The sequence below is a fragment of the Drosophila mojavensis genome, unplaced genomic scaffold (genome assembly GCF_018153725.1).
Source record: "Drosophila mojavensis isolate 15081-1352.22 unplaced genomic scaffold, ASM1815372v1 contig_49, whole genome shotgun sequence".
NCBI classification, from domain to species: domain Eukaryota; kingdom Metazoa; phylum Arthropoda; class Insecta; order Diptera; family Drosophilidae; genus Drosophila; species Drosophila mojavensis.
Window position 1 is genome coordinate 51,353 of NW_025318872.1, and position 21,490 is coordinate 72,842.

The 21,490-nt window shown below is 34.0% G+C and overlaps 3 protein-coding genes and 1 long non-coding RNA gene across 5 annotated transcripts; 3 read left to right on the forward strand and 1 right to left on the reverse strand.

Annotated features, from left to right (window-relative positions):
* The first annotated feature begins 9,039 nt into the window (after window positions 1-9,039).
* Window positions 9,040-9,454, forward strand: LOC26527551. Its single transcript, XM_015165813.3, has 2 exons — window positions 9,040-9,196; window positions 9,258-9,454. The coding sequence occupies exons 1-2, from the start codon at window positions 9,056-9,058 to the stop codon at window positions 9,378-9,380; spliced, it is 264 nt and encodes an 87-aa protein (XP_015021299.1). The 5' UTR covers window positions 9,040-9,055; the 3' UTR covers window positions 9,381-9,454.
* A 575-nt stretch (window positions 9,455-10,029) lies between these two features.
* Window positions 10,030-10,488, reverse strand: LOC26527336. Its single transcript, XM_015165814.3, has 2 exons — window positions 10,315-10,488; window positions 10,030-10,238 (listed from the first exon to the last, which is right to left on the reverse strand). Exons 1-2 carry the CDS (start codon window positions 10,468-10,470, stop codon window positions 10,080-10,082), a joined length of 315 nt encoding a protein of 104 aa, XP_015021300.2. The 5' UTR covers window positions 10,471-10,488; the 3' UTR covers window positions 10,030-10,079.
* Window positions 10,489-10,792: 304 nt separating this feature from the next.
* On the forward strand, window positions 10,793-11,161 carry LOC116803987. Of its 2 annotated transcripts, none has more exons than XR_004364033.2 (2): window positions 10,793-10,948; window positions 11,000-11,161. It is a non-coding gene; the product is annotated as an uncharacterized LOC116803987 (long non-coding RNA). The 2 variants fall into 2 exon arrangements; XR_004364032.2 differs by having other exon boundaries at window positions 11,009-11,161.
* Window positions 11,162-12,438: 1,277 nt separating this feature from the next.
* LOC6577775 (TBC1 domain family member 19) lies at window positions 12,439-14,903 on the forward strand. Its single transcript, XM_002003678.4, has 7 exons — window positions 12,439-12,863; window positions 12,931-13,117; window positions 13,175-13,268; window positions 13,334-13,583; window positions 13,851-14,320; window positions 14,383-14,464; window positions 14,525-14,903. Exons 1-7 carry the CDS (start codon window positions 12,600-12,602, stop codon window positions 14,696-14,698), a joined length of 1,521 nt encoding a protein of 506 aa, XP_002003714.1. The 5' UTR covers window positions 12,439-12,599; the 3' UTR covers window positions 14,699-14,903.
* The last annotated feature ends 6,587 nt before the right edge of the window (window positions 14,904-21,490 follow it).

Sequence of the window (21,490 nt, forward strand, 5' to 3'; positions counted from 1 at the left end):
TATATGTGTATATGATTTACAATATCTTTTTTTATAATCAATATATATATATACATAAATATTTAAACAAAAATATACATACATCTAATTGTACGTCTACTATTGGCGATGAAACATATTCAAATATATAAAAGAGAAAACAAAAGGAAACGAAAAGTTGTTTTGTACGTGTAATATTTTCGATGTGTTTTTATAATAAAAATATCAATGAAATGTTGTATACCGAAAACAAACATAAATGTCTGTATTATATTTGTATGCATTGTATGCCAAGCAGTTTATTGTAGTTTGTATGTATTTATGCCTAATTGTCCAGAAATATGCAATTATATATGTAAACATATGGCGTTTTGAAAATATATACATATATATATTTAATAAACGAACGTTAACTACAAACATAAATAAATGTTTTCAAATATAAAGTTCAATTTAGCATGCTTAAGCTTTACTCAAAGATTGCAAATAATTGTAATTTTTGGTTTTGAACTTTATTCACTCTTACATCTATTTATTTAATAAACTAAATTTGTATGCCCAATTAATTATTTTGGTTTCAAGAATGATATGAATTATTCCAATCTATCAAATCAAGTGCTTTATTTTTTGCTTAACCTCTTATTTATCACATTTATTATTATATTAAGTACTCTAACTTTTGCGTATATATTTTTGATGTTTGAATTGAATTTGAATTGTTTGGCAAACTGTCGTTGATCTGTTGCCAGCTGTAGGCAGAGCACACATAAACATCACACATAAATCGCCTGTCCACTTGATTAAAAAAGGAACTCGTGCGTACACCGCACGTAAACACTCTCATATCCGGAAAATTGGGCGGAAAGTGGCAATGATGCGTAGCAAAATGTTTGACATTTATTCATCCATGGCTGCTGGTCCGGCACATTATGCAATACGCATATATATATATATATATATATATATATATATATGTAAATGTATGTTTGTATATGTGCTAGACTACACTTTGCTCGATTATTTATTTTTAGCACGCTAGATGGCCTCGGCCTCTTTGTAAACAACAAATTCGATTGAATTGTTAAAATTGATGGGGCAGCAAAGAAACGATTTTAAGTTTCATATTGCGAAATTTGCAAAAATCAGGAAACATAGCTGTCAGGAAGTTCGTTTAGATTACACTGGACAACAAAATGATTTGAAATTTTGTTACAAAAAAAGTTATAAACGAAATCGAATGAGCTTTACCTGAAACTTAAATAAAAAAAAAAAAAAAAAAAAAAATTTGAATTGAAAATTATTGAATTTAAATTAAACAATTTTAGTTTTTCAACTTTAATTTAATTTAAAAAATTACATGAATTGCTAAAGTTACGCCTTCTTTCTGTCCACAGTCAAATTTAATAGAAATTTGTTTTCAGTAAATATACGTCATATTTATGCAACGAGATGACAGCAACTTTTGCTGCACTTGTTGCATTTGAATAAGGCAGACATGCGGACATGTTCAAGCTCCACTGGCAGCCCATTAGAACGTTGCAACGCGCTCGTTTGGTCAACAATGTGAGCCACTCTTGCCGCATATAGTGTGCCACAAACTGTGGCACTTGACGCTCTTCGCGCTGTCGCCTGTCTGGCCCAGCAGGAGGCGTGGCAGAGCCCATTAGGTATATACATACATACATATATATATTATAAAGCATGTACATATGATCAGGGCGACAAGCTGAGTTTATCTAGCGCTGTTCGTCAGCGAATAATTATTGGAATATCAGCGCTTCATAGGGTTCAGGGAATCTCTCAAACGAGCAGTCTCAACTAGAGTAAATATTCAATTCTAACTTTTCGCATTTAAATTAGAGGAATTTAATTAAACTATCGGCAATTGCTGAATGATTAACATTTAATTTTGTTTTCGCTTTGGGCACACTATTATTCTCTTTATTATTGTGGTCTAATTTTTGGCTTTTCCGTTTGCACAAATTTGTTTTTCCGATTTGAGCTGGCTTCTTGCATTTTTCCATTCCCTGTCATTCCTCCCTTTAGAGCAAATTTCCTTTGCTCTGTCATTGTCCTTGCACTGAATGTGCCCACAGGCGCCATCTAGCGTCGGGCAGCCGCATAACTCCTCTCATATGCAGCAAACTTGAAAAGTTGGCGAAGCGCATAAGTTACTTTGGTTAGGCCAGAGTGAAGTGTGGAATCCTTTTGCGTGTGCGAATTCTGTTTTCCTCGCTCTGTTCATCTTCATTCCACTTTTTCTGCCTTTTATTGTTCTTTTTCTTCTTTTTTCTTTTGGTACTTTCCGCCTTCATTTTCACATTTTTCACTGGCTGTCTTCGGTTTTTGCAGTGTTTGTTTTTCTGTGTGGCAACTTTTTGTGAATGCGTCGCGGTTGGCGGCGTCTTCAAGAGGCCAGAAAAAGTGCGGCGAGGGGCGTGCGTGTGTATGAGTGGGCGTGTGTGAAGGTTTGTATGTGTGAATGTGTGCATGATGTGTGTGGACTAAAGTTAAATTTGTAGAGTTAAATTGGTATAACTGCGAAATGTAGAGCAGATCGAATAGCCGAATGAATAACTTAAGTAAAAATACTCTATTTATAAAAGCGCTTGGTTTCACTCTTTCTTAACAAACTAATTTTTATTTAACAAATGAAACTTGATTGTATTAGCTTTAAAAGTATTAAAGTCAGAGATAACTGACAAATTCTATGATTAATATATAGAAGACGACAAAAAAACTACAGTAGAATCCGACTATATATAGGAAAATTCTGTTGCCCAGATAAACTTATATGAGCAAACTTATATAATCTTCCATGTAAGAAGACGGTCCCTTGAACGTTGGACTCTACTGTATTTATAACTTTATATATATGCATATATATGAACATATATATATATATATATATATATACATATGTATATATATAAGTTTAAAATCTATAATTCTTTGAACTTTCTAGTATTATATACAGATTTCTCACATCTGTATATACAGTAGCATTCGTTATAATTACCAAGTATAAGAGTCCCTAACAAATAGATATACACCCATATACTTCCTTTTATCTTACGAACAAGCATGATGAACGTTTGTTTTGTGAGCTGGAAACGAGCAAAGTAGTTTAATTCTTCTTGAAGCTGTCAGCTCCATCTGCAGCTTGATATATTTTGCACGGAAAGTGCACATGACAAAAAACAGTGCCAAAGGATGCAGCACAGCCAGCGCAGCTCCAGCTGGAGCAGGAGAATGCCTATAGAGTGCATGGTGCAATCAGCTCTTTGTGCACACGGAGAGCGTAGTTTACTTTTGACGTCGCCAACCAGAAGCGCGTAACAATATATGTAGCTCTACAAAAGTTCTCTTTAAAATGTATATGTATGTATATGTGCTGCTGTTTAGCTTTAGGCTAGGCGTGGCAAACAAATAGAAACTTGTTAAGTAATTCTCACTTGCAGGCAAATTGGGATTTCAAGATGCTGAGATGAGGGTTGAAAGCATAACAGGTACTAAATTAACCAGGCAAATCAAAAGCTACTAATAAGATAGTAATAAGATATAAATACGTCGATACGTACAGTGAGTAGCATTATTATTCGGTTTTTTATTTTTGAGCTTCAAACTCCTATAAAACATATAATATTAATTAAAAATAAAAAAGTGTAAATGCTAAATTATAGATTGAATAATTAACTTTTCGATGAGGTATACATACATATATCAACATACATACATATATCAACAGTATATTTAACATAATTAACCAAAATTATATAGAAACCGAAAAAACACCAAACTTAGCGTTATTTTAATATTTAATTTTTTCTTTAGCGAGTGGCAAAATTCGAGTCTGATTATTGAGTGATTGATAATATTGAGTAAATGTCTAAATATTAAACACTCAGTGCTTATATATCCGCTAGGCATACATGTTTCATAACTAGTTGCAATTGCAATTTGTTGCTTTTACAACTTTCATGTTGTTCTTGTTGCTCAACAGCTGAAAGGCATTTGAGAAGGCTTGTGATTCCTTGCCTTGAAACCGGAAGTGCTTGTAATGCCAACTGGCAATCGTTGAGGCTAACCGAACCGAGAGGATGTTAGGCATTGTTCCTGTTAATGATGACTCTTTCGTTAATATATATATATGCATATGTATGTACATACATAATGCAGCCTTCTTTTTCTGTGCCTGCTCATCGCAGAGAACCGCCCCATAAATGTTCATGTGCTCCCATGCAATCCCATTGTTGACATGTCACTTGCAATTTGCTTAACTCTAATCAATGGTAAATACATGAATGCATAGCCCAGGGTACTTGGGCACATGTGCGTCTCTCTCTCTCTCTCTCTCTCTATCGCGCTCTCTTACTCTCTGTGTGTTAACCACAAATCGAAAATAATCTTTATTTCGTTTCATTTGTGCTCTGTTTGTGCCTTTTCTTGTTGCTTCCTTTTTTCTTCTTCTCATTTTTTGGGTTGCTGTAAAAGTTTACGATAATCTTTGGGTGCGACTTTTATGTCTGTAATTTGTGCTAAGTCCTCGCAACGAATTTTCATGATGTCACATTTGACTCTCTGTCGAGTTAAGATTTGTATTTAGTATCCTGCGATAAGCCACAATCAATTACAGGTTGTTCGGCGTTGCATGTCTTAAAGTGAGAAATTGAGTGTTTAGATTTGTTCTTTAAAGTTCGTTGGGATTGAAATGTATATGTTTAAGAAATGTATGTCATGTTTTTTGCTATAGCTTAGATTTAGTTAAAGGGTATATCTCCATAAAGAGGTTCAGTCGACTTATATTGCACTATCAGATATATATTATCAATATGTGCTGGGAATTTTGTGCATTTATTTTGGAAGAGAGAGAATAGAAAGAACAAGAAAAAAAAAAAACACCACAAATAAAAACTAAAATCGAATAAAAAATCTACATTGAATACAGACATCGACCACTTTTTATTGTAGCAGACGAACAGAAAATTTGAATTTATAACAAATGCAATAAAATGTTTTAACCATGAGCTGTTGTTAAAAAGCAAACTTGGCAAACTATCGTAAATTTCAATATCGTTTCGATTTAATTTAGTTGAACAAGGCAATTAAATGCATGAAATTGCTATATCAGTAAATATCATATAAAAAAAAAAAAATAAATAAAATTAAAAAAAAAAATATATAAAATATAAAAAAAAAAACAATAAAATAAATAAATAAAAAATTATAGTGGAAATTGTAATAAAAATATATAATATTTATAAAAATAGATAAAAACAAAAAATTTTCCACTTTGAAATTTTATAAAAAAAATCATATATTTCAGTGACTTTACATATTATAATATATAATAACTTTTAAAAAGTTACACAATCATACAAAAATAATAAAAAACAGGCAGAAGGAGACGTACCTCCTCGCTTTAGTCTTCTTGATCTGTCCGTCTGTCAATGAACTTTCCTATGAACGTCATATTTTAAAGGTATACCTTACGTAGTAATAGTCTATGACATTTTTTCGATAACTCATCCCAATTTTAAATATCGATAATAGTCGATAATTTGATAATAAGCTTATTTTGAAGAGTGTTGAAGTTAATTATTAAATTACTTTAGAAAATTTTAAATATTGAATTCAAAACTTCGACTAAACCTAGCAGCAATTATATATTATAATTAATATTCGCCAACTGCCTATTTATGCTACCTACTAGAGCCCATTCGTGAAGGGTATTTATTGCTGAAAATCAACACAATTCTTTCATGCGGATAGACAGTTTCTTCAGCCTTTAAAACATTCCATGCCACGTCACACACACCCTTGCTACATCCTTTGAGAGACAAACAACAATGTGAGGACAAAGTGTGTGTGAGTGTCAGCTATAGAAATATGTAAATTAAATGAAATTAAATCGACTGAAATTTTATAGGCAAACTACGTACAAGGCAAGGAAGTGGCCATAATTTTGTTAACTAAAAAGTGAAATGGATAAAGTTGAGAGTTAAGCTTAAGATTTAAAACTCTTGAAAGTCAATAAGTTCCAGAGAAATTGTAGAAGAAGAACAATGCCATAAATAAAGAATATGGTTGAATTAATAACTAAATTAAAATAGAATTTGATTATTTGAAATATATATATCTAGTTGTCTGCCTTAAGAGTATATATACAAAATTTTAAATCTTTTCTTTAGTATACCAAATAGTTAAGTTGTCAAAACAAATGAAGATAATGCAAATAAATTGCAATTGTAAATAATTTGCAATGATTTAAAATGAATAGATAATGTAAATAGTTTCCAATTGAAATGCTAAGCCTCGTTTAACACACGCTTAACTGATTCGATTCGCATTACTTATTTGTGAGCAGTTGTCTGGTTCGCCTGGACAGAGGACACACACGAGTTGCCACTGCGGCACACAGGATACTTTGATCTGCATATTTAAAATGCTTGGTGAGTTTAATTCAATCCACGAAGTCTAAGGATTCTTGTGGCATGCTTAGCTTGCATGACTGGCTTCTGCATGGCTGGCCACAGGACATGCACAGGACATGTTAGCCAGCTAGGACGTGGCTATAGGCTTACCTGCAGCTGTAACTGTAACTCAAACGTGCTGACCAGCTCGGGCATGTGTTCGAATGGCACAACTCCTTTAGATTCCCTACACTAGCCAAAAAGGATATGAAGGCATTTGTTGCTGCTGCAGATAGAGAGAGAATTGTTAATGAAGCTGCTTGTCAGGCCCTTAATTACATATCCTTGTAACTTTGCAACTATGTGGGCATAGGCAACAAGTCTCGTTCCTTTGCTGGGGACTCTGTGGAAAATACAGGGCAAAAGATTTCCATTGGAGTCTGTTCTTAAACGTAGCTGTGTTTAATCATTATACGAGATATGTTCAAAGGATTAGAGAATTGAGAAAATCTGTTTGCATGTGACTTTTTCTTGCTTTTAAAGCTGCAGAAGCCTATGAAACTTGACATTATATACGATTGAGCAGATAAATTAGTAGTTGAACAAGATCAGAAAATATGATTGGTAAAAAATGTTGATGAGGATTATTGTGAAGAAAAAAAAAAAAAAAAAAAATAGATTTATACAAACATAATTTTCAATTTTTGGAATTTGGAAATTAATGGACATACAAGTATGTATATACGTAATGTATGTATGCATGCAGTATATATAACTAGGGGTTTCTGGGTGAATTAAAATATGTATTCAATATAACTAAGTAAATGGAGTATTGAAACTAAGAGTATATGATTATGCTTCCTTTTTTATAAATAAAATTGAATGTGAAAACCTACATAATGTAATTATTTAAGTGTCGAATATATAATATTGAAAGCTTGCATTCCGAGTATATTGAAGCTTGGCTTTAGCAGAATGATAGATCTTAAATCAACATATGATAAAAGTTCTTGGCTAGCAGCTGATTCAAGCATGTTGCATTCAACTTGCTGCAGCCACACCAAGCAACAAGCTCTGACTTATATCATATTTATTTTGTTATATTATGATAAACATACATATATAAATAATATATGATATAAGATATATTGAAATATAATTATAGATAACATATATACGGAACAAGATAATTTGAATTTTATTTAGTTAATAAAATAAGAGATGTAATCTTAATATATATTAATAATATTATATATAATATATTTTTTAAAGATTTTAATCTTAATATTTTTGATTTTATTTTGAATTTTTTTAAATTAATTTAATATTATATTTAACTAAGTTTCAAATATCTTTCCATTCAACTTAATTTAATTCCCAGTTATTCTGGTCTTTCTTCCATCTTGGGCATAAATAAGTGCTCAATAAATTAACGCTGAATAAAAGAGGAGAAAACCCAAATGTCACAGCGCAGTGAAATCGATTTGTCTTGCACTACGCACATGGCCAACGTTCAGCGTACAACGTGTCGTATGAGTAACAAGTGCAGCACATAAATTCGCCAGCTGGCAACAGCCACAAACAAATAAATAATGCACAATTTACACACAGTGTTGCTGCAAATTTATGTGTGTTCTCCTCTTAGTGGATGCTGATTCAATTTGGTTGTCCGCTTGGCAAAAACGTGGACATTTGTACTTACTAAACAACTGCTAATGATGATAACGCTTAAAGTGGCTACTAAGTAATAGTAAATATAATTTAAGTTAATTTATTGAGTTTTTAATTCTCTGTATCAACACCAATTGGCGTATATCAAAGCTGGCAGTTATAGGAAAACTATGAATTATTAAATTATGAATGCTGTTGAAATAACTCAGTTGATTGTAATACATATAAGAGAAAGGGACAAGAAACACAGGAAAGATATCTAGCTGACAATATTGGTTTTTGGATCTGCACGAAAGAGTTGGGTTTTTATACGCTGAACCCATTGAAAATGGGAATTCAGGGTATAACAGGCAGAAGGAGGCAGACCCCATTAAGTATATGTTCTTGATCAAGTCGACGATACGCCTTAATATTTAAATTTAAAAAACTGAAGTTCATAAATATCACATTAAATTTATCTTCCCGGCTATACAGGATGTAGATTTCAAGATCATCCTTATGTGAATTTAGAAAAAATAATAATTATAATACAAAAAGTATTAAAGTATGAAATTATTTAAAATAAATCTTTTATAAAAAATAAATATTATATAAAAATATAAAAATATAATATTACAAATTAAGGTACTCCCAATTTTTTATTATTTAAAACAGAAAAAAGACAATAAAACTAGAGAAGGTTGCAGATAGATGTATAAATTATATAAAATATATATCATGGCTCATCGTTAACATTTATTTTATAATCTTGCGGTCTTTCGGTCCTGACTGATTATTTAGCAGTCAAATTTGCAGATTGGCATTCATAATATAAGTAAAATATCTTATTACTAAAGTAGAGCCACTTGAATACATAATGAAGCGATAGCGAAGCAACTGCTTCTTCCCACATGTGTTTTGAAACACAGAGCTATTGCATGCTCTGCCTGTCGACTATAAAAGCTTTCATTAATTGTCGATTGCACTCAATCAGAGAACTGGCAATTGATGAAATGCATCGATTTCTAGGCATATTCTACTGTTGGATTTTTCTACAAAATGCAAACTTCACTGAGCCGTTGGTAAAGACTCCGACGAATAAGCTTAAGACATTGCAGCACCTCATTATGGAACCCTCTAACAATCTAAGCCTGGTAAAGTTATTGTCTATTAAATATTTAATTAACTGTATTGGCTAACCTCAATTTTTTCTAGGCTCAAAAGGAGAGCATGCAGGCCAGTTGCAAGAAGGTGCACCAAAGGTGTCTATACGCTGAGGAGTGTTGCACTCAGCAATGTGTGAAGCGTTACAAGAGGTGTACTCACTTCTGGCCCTAATTGAACAAATATTAGTTAAATTATATATAATTTATATTTATATTAAATAAAAAAATATATGTATCTAAATTCCATATTATAATAAATGTGTATAAAATTATATATGATTTATAACTGTGCTAACATATATTTATATTATTAGTTACATTTATTTTATGATTAGTTAAATTATATATAATTTATTTTAATAAAGAATTTAGAATTTCATTTCATATAAAAGAATATAAATTCCATATTAAAATAAATATACATATATGTAATTATATAATATATATTTATATCATTTTTATCTTAATAATATATTTTATAAATAATAAAATTTAATTTAATATTTGTCGTATATTATTTTTTTTTTTTATAGATTTTGTAAAATTAAAATACATTACCTAATCATGATACATATTATACTTTGTCTGCTAATCCCATGTCTCAATATACAATTGCACTAGAACTATTGTCTAAAATAGAAGACTCATCAGAATAATTATTTTTTTTGTTTTTATTCAGCTCACACCAGGCGATCACTTGAATCGTTTGCTGCTCCGTATAATCGAATTAAATATAGAACGTAAGATAGCGAATCATTTTATTTTATATTTATTTATATTTCTGATTACTCTACATGATTTATATTATATATGAAGCTCAGCTTTATCTTAATATATAAAAATATTCTCATAAATATATCAAGTACAATACTCATATACCATATATGTTCGGAGCCAATATATCATCGGGGTTTAACAACTCGATACACTTATGATTCGCAATCGCGCACTTTAAATTGCAACATTCCTCGGCGATTCGGCATTCCATGCCGCTGGCTTTGCAATGATCGCTCAGCTCTATGCGTTGAGCCTGCGAATCAGTAATTAGGAGAGATATTACGGTGTTAGATAAGATAATAACAAAACAATTTGCAGTTCTCTTTTACTCTTGACAAGTCCTTTGAAAGATTCATCACTATGGGTTTGGGTGTTGTTATTGGTTTCCATGGAAGCATTTTGTATGTGGTCGACCTGAAGCGCCTTGCGTCTACAAACAGCATCAGACCCAGCACAGCAAATAGAATAATTTTGAAAGATTTCATTGTTTGTCCATTGAAATTGTTTCTTATACTAACTAGAGATCAACAATTTCTGGCCCTTTTATAGAAAGCTGTACCGTTGCTTCAAGATGGTAAAAAAAAAACCTATTTCAATTGCTCTTCAGCGAAATCTGTTTTATCTTAAATATATTAAATAAAAAGTCGTTAGGCTTTAAACAAATTTTTTACATTGACATTAACTAAATGCGCTATAAAAAGTCGTTCATTAAGACACTTTAATTTTCTCACATATGTTTTATCAGAAGTCTCTAGCCACCTATATAAGCTCAACAGAACAAGCTTTCTATTCAGTGAAAAATTACAACTCAAAATGAAAGTTTCAATAATTATGTTCGTAATTGTCTTCGGACTGTACTGTGCTCTGAGTGAGAAAAGAAACAAAGCGCAATTTGATCATTTTGTCTGGAGATATAACACATTGAAAAATATCGTAGTACCTCCAATGAAAAATGTGACAAAGGTAGAGTTAATTCATATCAAATATAAAATAACAATAATAATAATTTAACAGATCTTATAGTCTTTTCGATCCGCTAACATGAAACAACACTGTAAGAGAGGGGGAGCTTCTTGTCGTTATGCCGAGGATTGCTGCACGCTCCTGTGTCTAAGGATGACCAAAGAATGTATTGCTTAAAACGTGATTTTAATCAATAAAGTTTTGTTGATTTTATTTATTTAGTTTTTGTGCCTAAGTTTATTTTTGATTGCTTTGACCTTAGATAGTATATATGTAATATTTAGCACCATTCAAAGATATGCAAATGTGATATTTTCCTTTTCATTTTGCACTTATTATAATTATTGCTCCCAATCGTCTCGATTTTCAACTTTAAGGAGAGTTTTTTGCATTATACATGGATAGCAGGATTGGAGTAAGCTGATATGTGCATATGCTCTTACAATCATATATACTCCATGTCTATGAACTTACGTTTTTACTAAGCCGTGTTTAAGCATGAAAATGGAATACGCGAACATTCCCAACATCAAGGCAATGGAATAAAGGAACTTATGAACAACACTTGAGCCCTTATTCCAATTACACGCTGTGGGCGTGGCAACCATGGCAACCAACAACATACATAGACAATAATTATCAAAATAATAGATATCGCTCTTCGGTGTGGGATCAGCGTAGCACAGACTATTTTAGCTCTTAGTTTCGCATAGCGATCTTTACTGTGTGTTCTTTTCAAAGATGAATAAAAATTTGTCTTGTTTGTAAAACAAGTTTTAGGTTAGTTTTATTTAGAAAATTAGGGCCTTTTAATTAAGACTACAAACAATATAAATTTTTTTAAAAAAAAAAAAAAATATTCAATTATATTTTTTAGAAAAAATAAAAAATAAAAAAGAATCTGTACTCAAATTAGCTATTGGGCTAGTTAAAATAAAATAAATTAAAAATAAAAAAAATAAAAAATAATAATTTTTTTCATGATTTAATTAATTTATCAAACTTTATTTAAAACAATTTTTATTGTTTCTTAGATGATATTACATATTTTTATTTTATTTATTTATTTTTTTTTTATCAAAAAAAAAAAAAAAAAAAAAAAAACTTAAAAAAAATATTTGTTAAATTAAAATTGAGTTTCAATAAAATTCTGAAATTAGTATAATATATTAATTAAATATGTAGAGTTACATAATAAATGTAAAAAGTGTAATTTGAGAAATTTGTCAAGATTTGTTGATTAATAATTGAGGTGTCAGCGAAAATTGGGTTTTCGAACAGTTTAATTAAACGTTTGCAATTGACGTTGCCAATGGCTCTGTGGTTGCAGAGGGCCGTCAGGCTTCGGGGTGTGTCCGTTGCGAGGAAGCGAAGCTGCCAAACAAGTGGTTGCATTCCGTAACTAGGAAGCATTTGAAAGGCTTTGTTTCGCCTACAAGTTGAGGTATGTGTATTCGTGTATAAATACACATACATAAATACATATACACGTGCACGTACACATAAATGGAAATCAAAACAGGCGACGGAAGTTTGATCGATAGAAATCAAGCGACTGTTCGATGCGCCAATGTTTTCGGCTTTATAGGAACGGCAGCAAGCGCACATTCACACATAGAGTCTAAGCGGACGAGAGCGTCGAGTAGCAGATATGGAGGAGCTGCAGGATAGTAGTATACACCATATGACAGCTAAACTAATTGCTGCCATCAAGAATACCAAGTGTTATGAGCCCATCTACAATGAACTGCAGCGTCTGGTTGCCAGTCCCAGCGTCGATAAGAACGATATGCGCAACACGCTGGAGGACGCCATCAAGGCGGCGGGCCTGGAGACAGAAATACGCAATATGATATTCAATTTGGTGCGCAGTCGCCTAAAGAAGATCGAAGTACCAGATGCGAGACTGACGCCGGTGAGTGCGAGAGAGCTGAGAGAGTTAGAGCACCTTTACCTTAAGTATTTCTTCTCGTTTTACTTAGAAATCGTCACAGAGCGATCCGTTGAGCTACCTGAAGCGTGCTGGCGTCCTGTGGGATCGCCGTGTGCGAAAGAGTCTAAACGCCATGTGTGGAGAACTGAAAGTGCCGCTGCATGGCCAGCCGCGCATTAGCGCAGATCGTGAGGATTTCATTGCCAAATGGAATGAGCTGAGCAACTACAATATGGGTAGGCGATATATATAATACATATCGGTTAAGCTATAGCTAATATGTGATTCGATAGATCTGGCCAACTATCGTCCGGTCTATGCGCCCAAGGATTTGTTGGAGGTCTTGCTATCGCTCAAGGGACCCTCGCGACCCAACGAAAACAACGAGTAAGTGCTTAAAATTAAGAGTAGATCAATGTATTGCACTTTATTATATTCTTGTTTATTTTTAGTCAAATTCCCCAATGGGAGTTCTCACATATTGCGCTGCCTGTGAAGAATCTGTTTGAGCTGCGCACGCACTATGCGGATCTGTTGCGCAACGATCCTTACGGCGTGCACGATCTGGCGGTTCAGTGCCAGCGCATCCTGGACAGCAAGCTTGCTCCCATGTGCCAGCAGTACCTGAAGAAGGGCGCCACGCCGGCTCCCTATCGCGGAGCCCTTTGGGCGGCTGTGCTCGACAGCAAGCTGCACGATTTTGTGAGTTCATTTTAATTTTCATAACAATTTATTAGCCCAATTATTCGCATGCGCAGGCGGCATAAGTATATTATTAAATTTCAGTTAGCCTTAATCTAATTTTGAGGGCAGCTAAAGGATTAAGTTTATAGATATTTGAAGCACTTAAATAGGCGTTGCGCATATAATAGAGGCACACTAATTTTTAGTTAGACGTTGGTGAAGGATTTCTTTATCCCTCTTCTCTCCTCAATCCTTAACTTAACGAACTCATGCTCATCCCAACAGGATATTGAGAACTGGCAGAAGCTGCGAAACAGCGTTTGGACCACCGATCACATTGTCGACAAGCTCGTCTTCAAGGACATACAGCTGACGGCGTCCAATGATGACCAGTATTTCGTATTCGAGGACGTACTGTATCAGGTGCTATTGTGCTTCTCGCGTGACACGGAGATCGCCAACTGTGTGGAGTATGAAACATTCCCGGTGAAGGGCAAGACCTACGAGGGTCCGCCGTCGGGCGTGGTGCCGTTCCATGGCATCTGCATGTTTGCCGCACCCTTTTGCTATCTGTTCGATTCGCCCGTGAGCCTGTACTATACATTTCGTGCCTTCTACATACGGTACTGCCATCGACTGACCACGATCAATACGCATCCGCAGGGCATCGTCAGCCTGTGCCTGCTGTTCGAGAAGCTGCTGCAGACCTACGAGCCTCAGCTGTGGTCGCACTTTCGTGAACTTCAGATACAGCCGTAAGTATGGCACTGATATGGCACTGAAATCTATTTGTAACTTCAGCATTTTCTCTTCTTAGACTCCGAGTTGTATTCAAATGGCTTATGCGTGGCTTCTCGGGTCACTTGCCACCGGATCAATTGCTAGTTTTGTGGGACTTGGTAAGCCTTTGCCTAAGCCATCGTCCATTCGATTGTTCATCTGATTGTTCTCCCCCGCAGATACTTGGGTTTGATAGCTTAGAGATTCTGCCGCTGTTTGCCATAATTATATTGAGCTTTCGCAAGGATAGCATCATGCAGGTGTCTTCACTTGATAGCATCGAGGCTATTTTGGCAGATTTATCGTCCATTAAGGTACTGCCATTGGTGCAGCTGGCATTGAGTCGCGACTAGGTGTATACTTCGTCCATTACAAATTGAAAGTACGAAATTATCGATGAGTTTCAGACACTTCTCGATAGTTCAATTAAAATTTACCTTGTTTTATTTGCCGAAACGCATGCGAGCACGCAGAGAATATGTGTATTAAAGAGTTGTGACAAGATCTGAACAATGTTCCAGACAAACGAATATGAATTAAAATATATATCAAATCTTTGATCTTGTGTTTTTTTTATAATATGACAGAGTACTTGCGAGGAATAAAATATACTATATATAAATGGGTATAAATATATCAAAATAAAATTCGAAATAAACTTAAAAAAAAAAAAAAATTGTTAAATTAAAGAAAACAAAGCCTAAATTTTTTTTTTTTTTTTAAATATAACCAGAAATATGTGCTAATTATAGTATATTAATAATTCTTAAATATCAAATCTCTTATATTTAAATTCTTATTCTATATTATAATCAAGCTCTCAACTTGCTTTCATCTCAGCTGTCAGAACTCTTTCAACTCCGGCTAAACAAATCCTTATTTATAATAGCATATTCAACACCTTGACAATTTGGACAGGTAATGGATAAGCAGAATAGCGGAAATGTATTCACTATCTAACAGTTTCAGTGTGTGGAAAGTAATATAAATTGAATTTGCCGAGGATATGCTTACCAATTATATGTTAGTGTCAGTTATAGCGCGTGACAGGCTTAAGCCGTATAGGGGGGGAGGGGATTATGGGGAGTTGAATATTCAAATAGAAACAGTTTCGCTATTTCGCATGTCGACATGCGTGTCAAGGGACTGTTAACGGGGCAACATTTAGTGCACTTGCCACACAGGATATGCCGCTGATTTTTTACCGGAAGCCAGCCAAAAATCCATTTGTGAGCTGTAGGAGCGCGATAGGAGTGGGCCCAGGGTAAGCATGGATTTTAGATTGTTGAATGGTTGGATTTCCATTGCCTGTGCTTGGCCTGCAGGACATGTCTGTGTTTATGTATATTATTCCATTCCCTGCCCTCTCTGTGCTCTAACTTAATTATTCGGCCGGCCAAACTTTGAGATGTTTCAGCCCCAGCGCACTGCTGCTGCTTGAACGGGCTGTATTATAATTTAATAATTGGTCCATGTTCATTTGTTCGGCTGCAACTACTACTACCTGCCGACTAATGAGCATTTGCGTAAGTGCATACATGTGTGCGTCTATCTAGAAATTGGTTAAATGAAAATCCGTTATGCAGTCCATAAGCCCTGTCCAATTACATTCAGCTTGTGTTTTGTGTTTGCTCCCAATGGCCTATTGATTCTATCGCATTTGCGTACTCCACATGGATATGGCCAACAACTACAAATTAATTTGATAATTTTCTATGAGAACTAAACTGGAGTTTTCTCAAGCTATAAAATGTTTAATCAAGTGTTAGAGTGCTCAACTTGCTTAAGAGTAAGACATGTGTGAGGACTAATTAAATTGTTATAGAGATCGAAAATCTATTTACTAATAATTTGTAATATGTTTAGTTTTAATTGTTTGTTGTCGAAATTGTGTAAATATTTCAATGAGTTTTTTGATTCTCAGTTGAAAGTATATTAAGGTATATATATACATATATTTCAGTAAACATTAATTTACCAATAATATATTACTGCTCTACGATTGCCAATAAAAATATATTTGATGATCATTAATTAAACGCATGATTTCAACTAATCAATGCAATTACTGTTAATTCGGCTCTCGGAATAAACAGTTTAAAGCTTTCAATAAATTGAAATAATTACAAACAAACAATTGCCAATTAAATATATATTAATATTAAATTACATAAAAAAAAAATGAACAAACTTTATTTATTTTCATTATTTTGTGTCATGAAAAATCATTTGCAGCTGTCAGAGACGCAGACAGCATCCGATATTTTGTCATTTATTTTGCCACTCTGCGGTTAATTAAAATGTAAAGCAATACAAATTTTCCTATGAATATAAATTATATTAAATGTATGCAAAGGCACAGGGACAGAGAGAGAAATGTTAATTTTAAGCTGTTTAAATAGAGTTGGTAAAAGGAGTTTCAGAATTTGAATTTTTTTTGTATGTGTTCAGTCAAGGCAAACGGCAAAATATCCGCAAAAAATGGAATAACAAGCCAATCATTGGGCTTAGTTGAACTGGTTTGCTGGTGCAGCTTCCGCTCAGCTCTTGCCAACCGCGAGCCACGCTGAAGGCAGCTGCTCTCTGGCCTGACTGACTTCAAATACCGGAAATGCTGGCCATGCCTGAAGTGAACATTAGAAAGCCAACCAGCATATCGCAGTCGAGGTCTATTGCTGATGCTAATAATGACCCTTCCGGCCAGTGCCAATGCCGTTCAGCTCAGCTTACACAGCCTTTGATGTTTGCCAGCGCTGATGAGGCTGCTCATTTGTCAGGAATGCCAGCTCTGGCCATAAATGTTCTATCCCTTTGCAATGACTCTCCTTTGACTATGCTCTAGGTATGTGTAGTCTAGTCAAACTGCTGTTAGGTTTCTTTTCTCTCCCTTGATAGTGATAAGTTCCATCATAGTTAAAGTGTTGCATATATATGTATATTTAGCTTGTTATTTTGCATCAATGTAAACACTGGCCAACACTTCCCAACCAAACAAACATAATAATTGCAAACAAACCTAATAAAGCCATTGCTAAATACAATTTACTAATGAAATGCAGAGTTTATCCGCATTTGTTTAAAAAGCTCAACATTGTGGATTTATCTTCACTCATTTCTGGTGTCAAAAATTGTCAAATTCCAAAAACATTAGCTACTGAATAATTCGCCAAATAATTTATGTTATTATAAAAATGTTGCAATAATATTCAAATCAGTGCAGTAGAACTGTCAGCCATGTCTGCGTCCCAGCCTGCTGCTAGTTAGCCTGACTAATGTTTCCCTCTAGTTTGGGAAGTTTAATTATCTATTTTTGTTTTATTTTTTGGGAGACTAATATTTGTATTAGAGCTTATGTGTTTTAGTATCAACTAGTTGGCATTGAGCTTAACTAAAAGTTAACTTTAATTCAATTTTATACCAGATCCCTGAAAGGAAAACTGATGCATTCGCACTTACGTATACGTAATATTTTATAAATATGTTAAGCAATATTAAAGCTGGGATATATATTTGAATTATGCATTACATACATATTACAATACCTAAATTTCATTATTTATCAAGTTCAGTCTATAACAGGCGTTATAAACAGACGTTTAAGTAATTATGTAGACCTGACGGACAACGACAATGGCTTTACGCAATATGTAGCTTACGTTAGCTTACATCACTGTAAATAAACTGACGCTTACGTGATTACGTAATGAATTACCAACACATATAAGACACAAACCCTAATTTCCATAACATTCCCAAAGAAATTCGAGAGCATTTTTAATGCCTCAAAAAAGCAAAAAAGTTATAGTCATAATCATTATCATTATAATCACAATAATCGCAATTAGATTTCCTTGAATTACATCATAGAATATTCTTCATTCTCCATTTTCCATTTTGTATCTTAGACAGTGCTTTGAAAACTGCATCCTCTGACTTCAAGTCAACTTTCTCATATATATTTTAAATAATTCTAGTCTAGCTGATGCTTAGCTGAAAAGTTTAGCTGGCCTGTTTTTTTATTTAAAACATTTTTTTTTTCTTTTTTTTTTTAGCTAACGCTTTGGGCGTGTTTGGCTTGCAAATCTTTATTTAAATGCCGAAAATGTCTGGGCCACAAAAGTTGCCACAGCAAATTATAGTAATCAATTTGAAATTCTTGTCGAGTTTTCTAACTTTGGCTTTGGGTCAAAAGCATTCAACACGCACACACACACACACATCATACTCAAGCAATTTTGGCCATGGGACCAAGGTTGGGGAATTGTCTCAATGAAACTTCCAACGGACGGTAAGGCAAAACTTTCAAGTGCTCGCTTAAATTTTATATATTTTTATCGATTCTTGTGGAAATTTAATTAATGTTTCATTCATTTTGATGTACAATATATGAATTAGCATTGTGTAATTTAAACGTTCTTTTGGTCGAAACTCTGGCTGCTGCAAGTTGATATAGCTGCCTGATTCAATTTTGATTGCCTTAACTTTTAACTGTTAACCGAAACGAGTTGAAACTTTCGCTCAAGTTTTTTATCTTCTCGCTCGAGCAAAATAAATTGCTATCAATTTTTTGCCGTAACTTTCTATGGCACGCATTTGCTCAGCTTCTGAATCGCTCATACGTCATGTGGGACCAGAACATGGACAAATAGATGCTGCAAGCGAAAAATGCTGCATTTGTTGTTGTTGTAGTCGACTATAATTTATTAAACACTTTGCAAAAGCATATATATGCATTGCTTTCCCTTTTGCATTTGCAGTCATTTGTAAAAGTGTGTGTGTATGAGTGAGTGTGTGTGTGCGTATGCTTTTAATCCTTTGAAATTTCACATGTCACTCGGATAACGTCTTACAGACGCATGCAAATGGAGATGAAGCTTAAGATATTTGAAACAGAGTTAAAACGAATTTCAGTTGCTCAAGTCAGCATAACTGACGTGGAGACTGAAGCTGAAAAGTCTGTTATAAATTGGCAAACAACGATTCAAGAAAGGGCTTAAAGCAGTTAAGAGCTGATATACATGATTATATGATAATATGCTCTTAATATTCATCGAGTAAACTCGATACTATATTCTGCTTAAGATGGTCTTAGTTATAATTCGTCTACTCTTCAGCTGAGCTACCCCTTTCAACTAGTTATTTATTGCTCACATCTCAATGAGCTTTAAATTCTTGGCAGTAATTTTTCGTCAGACTACTTAATGGCATTTATCGCATTGCAACTGTTTATAGGCCAGTCAGCAATTTGTTTTTAATGCATTTTTAATTTGTGTACGTGTGTGTATTAAGGTGTGTCTGTGTGTGTGTGTGTGAGCAAAGAGGAAATGAAATAAGCTTCTTTCGCTACTTTGTAACGAGGCCGTCGCCTGAGGTGATCCTTTTATTTTTTTGCTCTCTTATGACTACTTAATGATGACGGCATTTTCTTGGCAGTTTATTCTCGACAGGATTAACTGGAAAAATTATTATTCAGCTGAAAACATTGAAAGAGAATTTTATATTGGAACGGTTGCCGTGTGTTCATCCCTCAGTTTATTTTTATTTTTATTTTTTGTGTTTTTGTTAAATGCAAACTGTAATTTATATGACTTTTATACTTCAGCCTTTGAGTCGCTTTGTGCACTTAATTTATAAAGAAGTTTAATCACGTTTTATTATTTAATATATTTCATTTTGAGCTTCTCTGTTTCCGCTCATCACTAATTAGCTCAGTTCTCTAAGGTCAACGGGGGATTTCCGTTAACGTCACTTCCTCTGACATCATTTCCGCCTACAAAAGTAGCAAACTATTCGCCCAATACTGAATGCAATTGAGTTCTACGACAACAAAAACTACATTTGCCTGAACAATTCTCATCAGCTGTTCCATTTTCATGGTGGCACAATGAAAGTTGACTGTGTGTGAAAAAAAAAAAAAAAAATGGAAACTATTTTATGAAATACACCGAGGCGCAAAGTGTGCAACTGCTCGAGCAGTCGAGTTAGCCATTTGGCATTGCTGCTGTCGCAATAACAACACATAAATCTGGCAACAGCTGTCAAGCACAGAAACTTCGCAAAAAAAGAAAAAAAAAAGAAAAGGAAAGGAGGAATGCTTGGCGTGCAAATAACCTAAAGAATGAAAGGAATAATACAAATAGAAACATTGGCGGAATACAGTCTAGCTTGGGGACATTGTTTGTGCACGTCTTCTCAGTCTGATCAGAAAGCATTCAGCTTCAAGATATACATAAATTGAAAGTTCGATATGTCGAACCTAGACAAGGTAAAGAAATTTTCTATAGAATATAAAAGGAAAACTAAAAATATTTGCAGTAATATTATTTATAGAATTTCATTGAAAATATTTTAACTGCTTTTCTCCATAGCTTTTTCACTGCTCACATAGCTCTTTTAAACTGCCCAGGTAGAACAAGCCTTTTAATTGACGCTTACAAAGTAGAGAGCATTAGCTGCCTTCAACTATTTGGTGCTGACCGAAAAAATAGCACATTCCTGTGGCAGCTTTGGCTTTCACAGAGCCAAAAAAAAAAAAAAAAAAACGTATAAAAGCTGACCCAACCGCACTGTCACGTGCCACAGGGAGGGACATGCTAAAAGCTGAAGCATGACAAAGTTCCGGATTACTAAGTAGAGCAGGGAGATGGCGTCTACTGTCACACTAAATGGAAAGTCAAGAAATGAGAGAGCAGCTTAAGGATGCCCCGCAAAGGTCGTAAAGCCGACTTCCCCCTGACAGCCTTGTAACCGGTGCAAATTCGAATTCGTATGTGTGCACCATGTTGCAGGAAGCACAATGTTGCACTCTTTTTATTCGAGGGCAGCGCATCTGGTAATTGAATCCTGATGAATTCTTTTCAACAACCTGCCGTTTGACTAGCTGAAAATTATGCATTTCTTTATAGCTGCACTATAAAGTGTCCCTAAAAAAACATCAAATATGCATAAAATGGTAAGATTAATTAGCCAAGCTTAACTAGCAAAGATAATTTTGAATTATTTTGGCTCATTATTCTAGGTGACATAATAAGATTTGTGGGATAAGGCATTTCAATAAAAATGTAATTTCTGAACAATCCTAAGTAGTTATTGCTACAACTTGAACTATCCGGGCCTATCGATAACTTAAACAGCGGCTTATATAT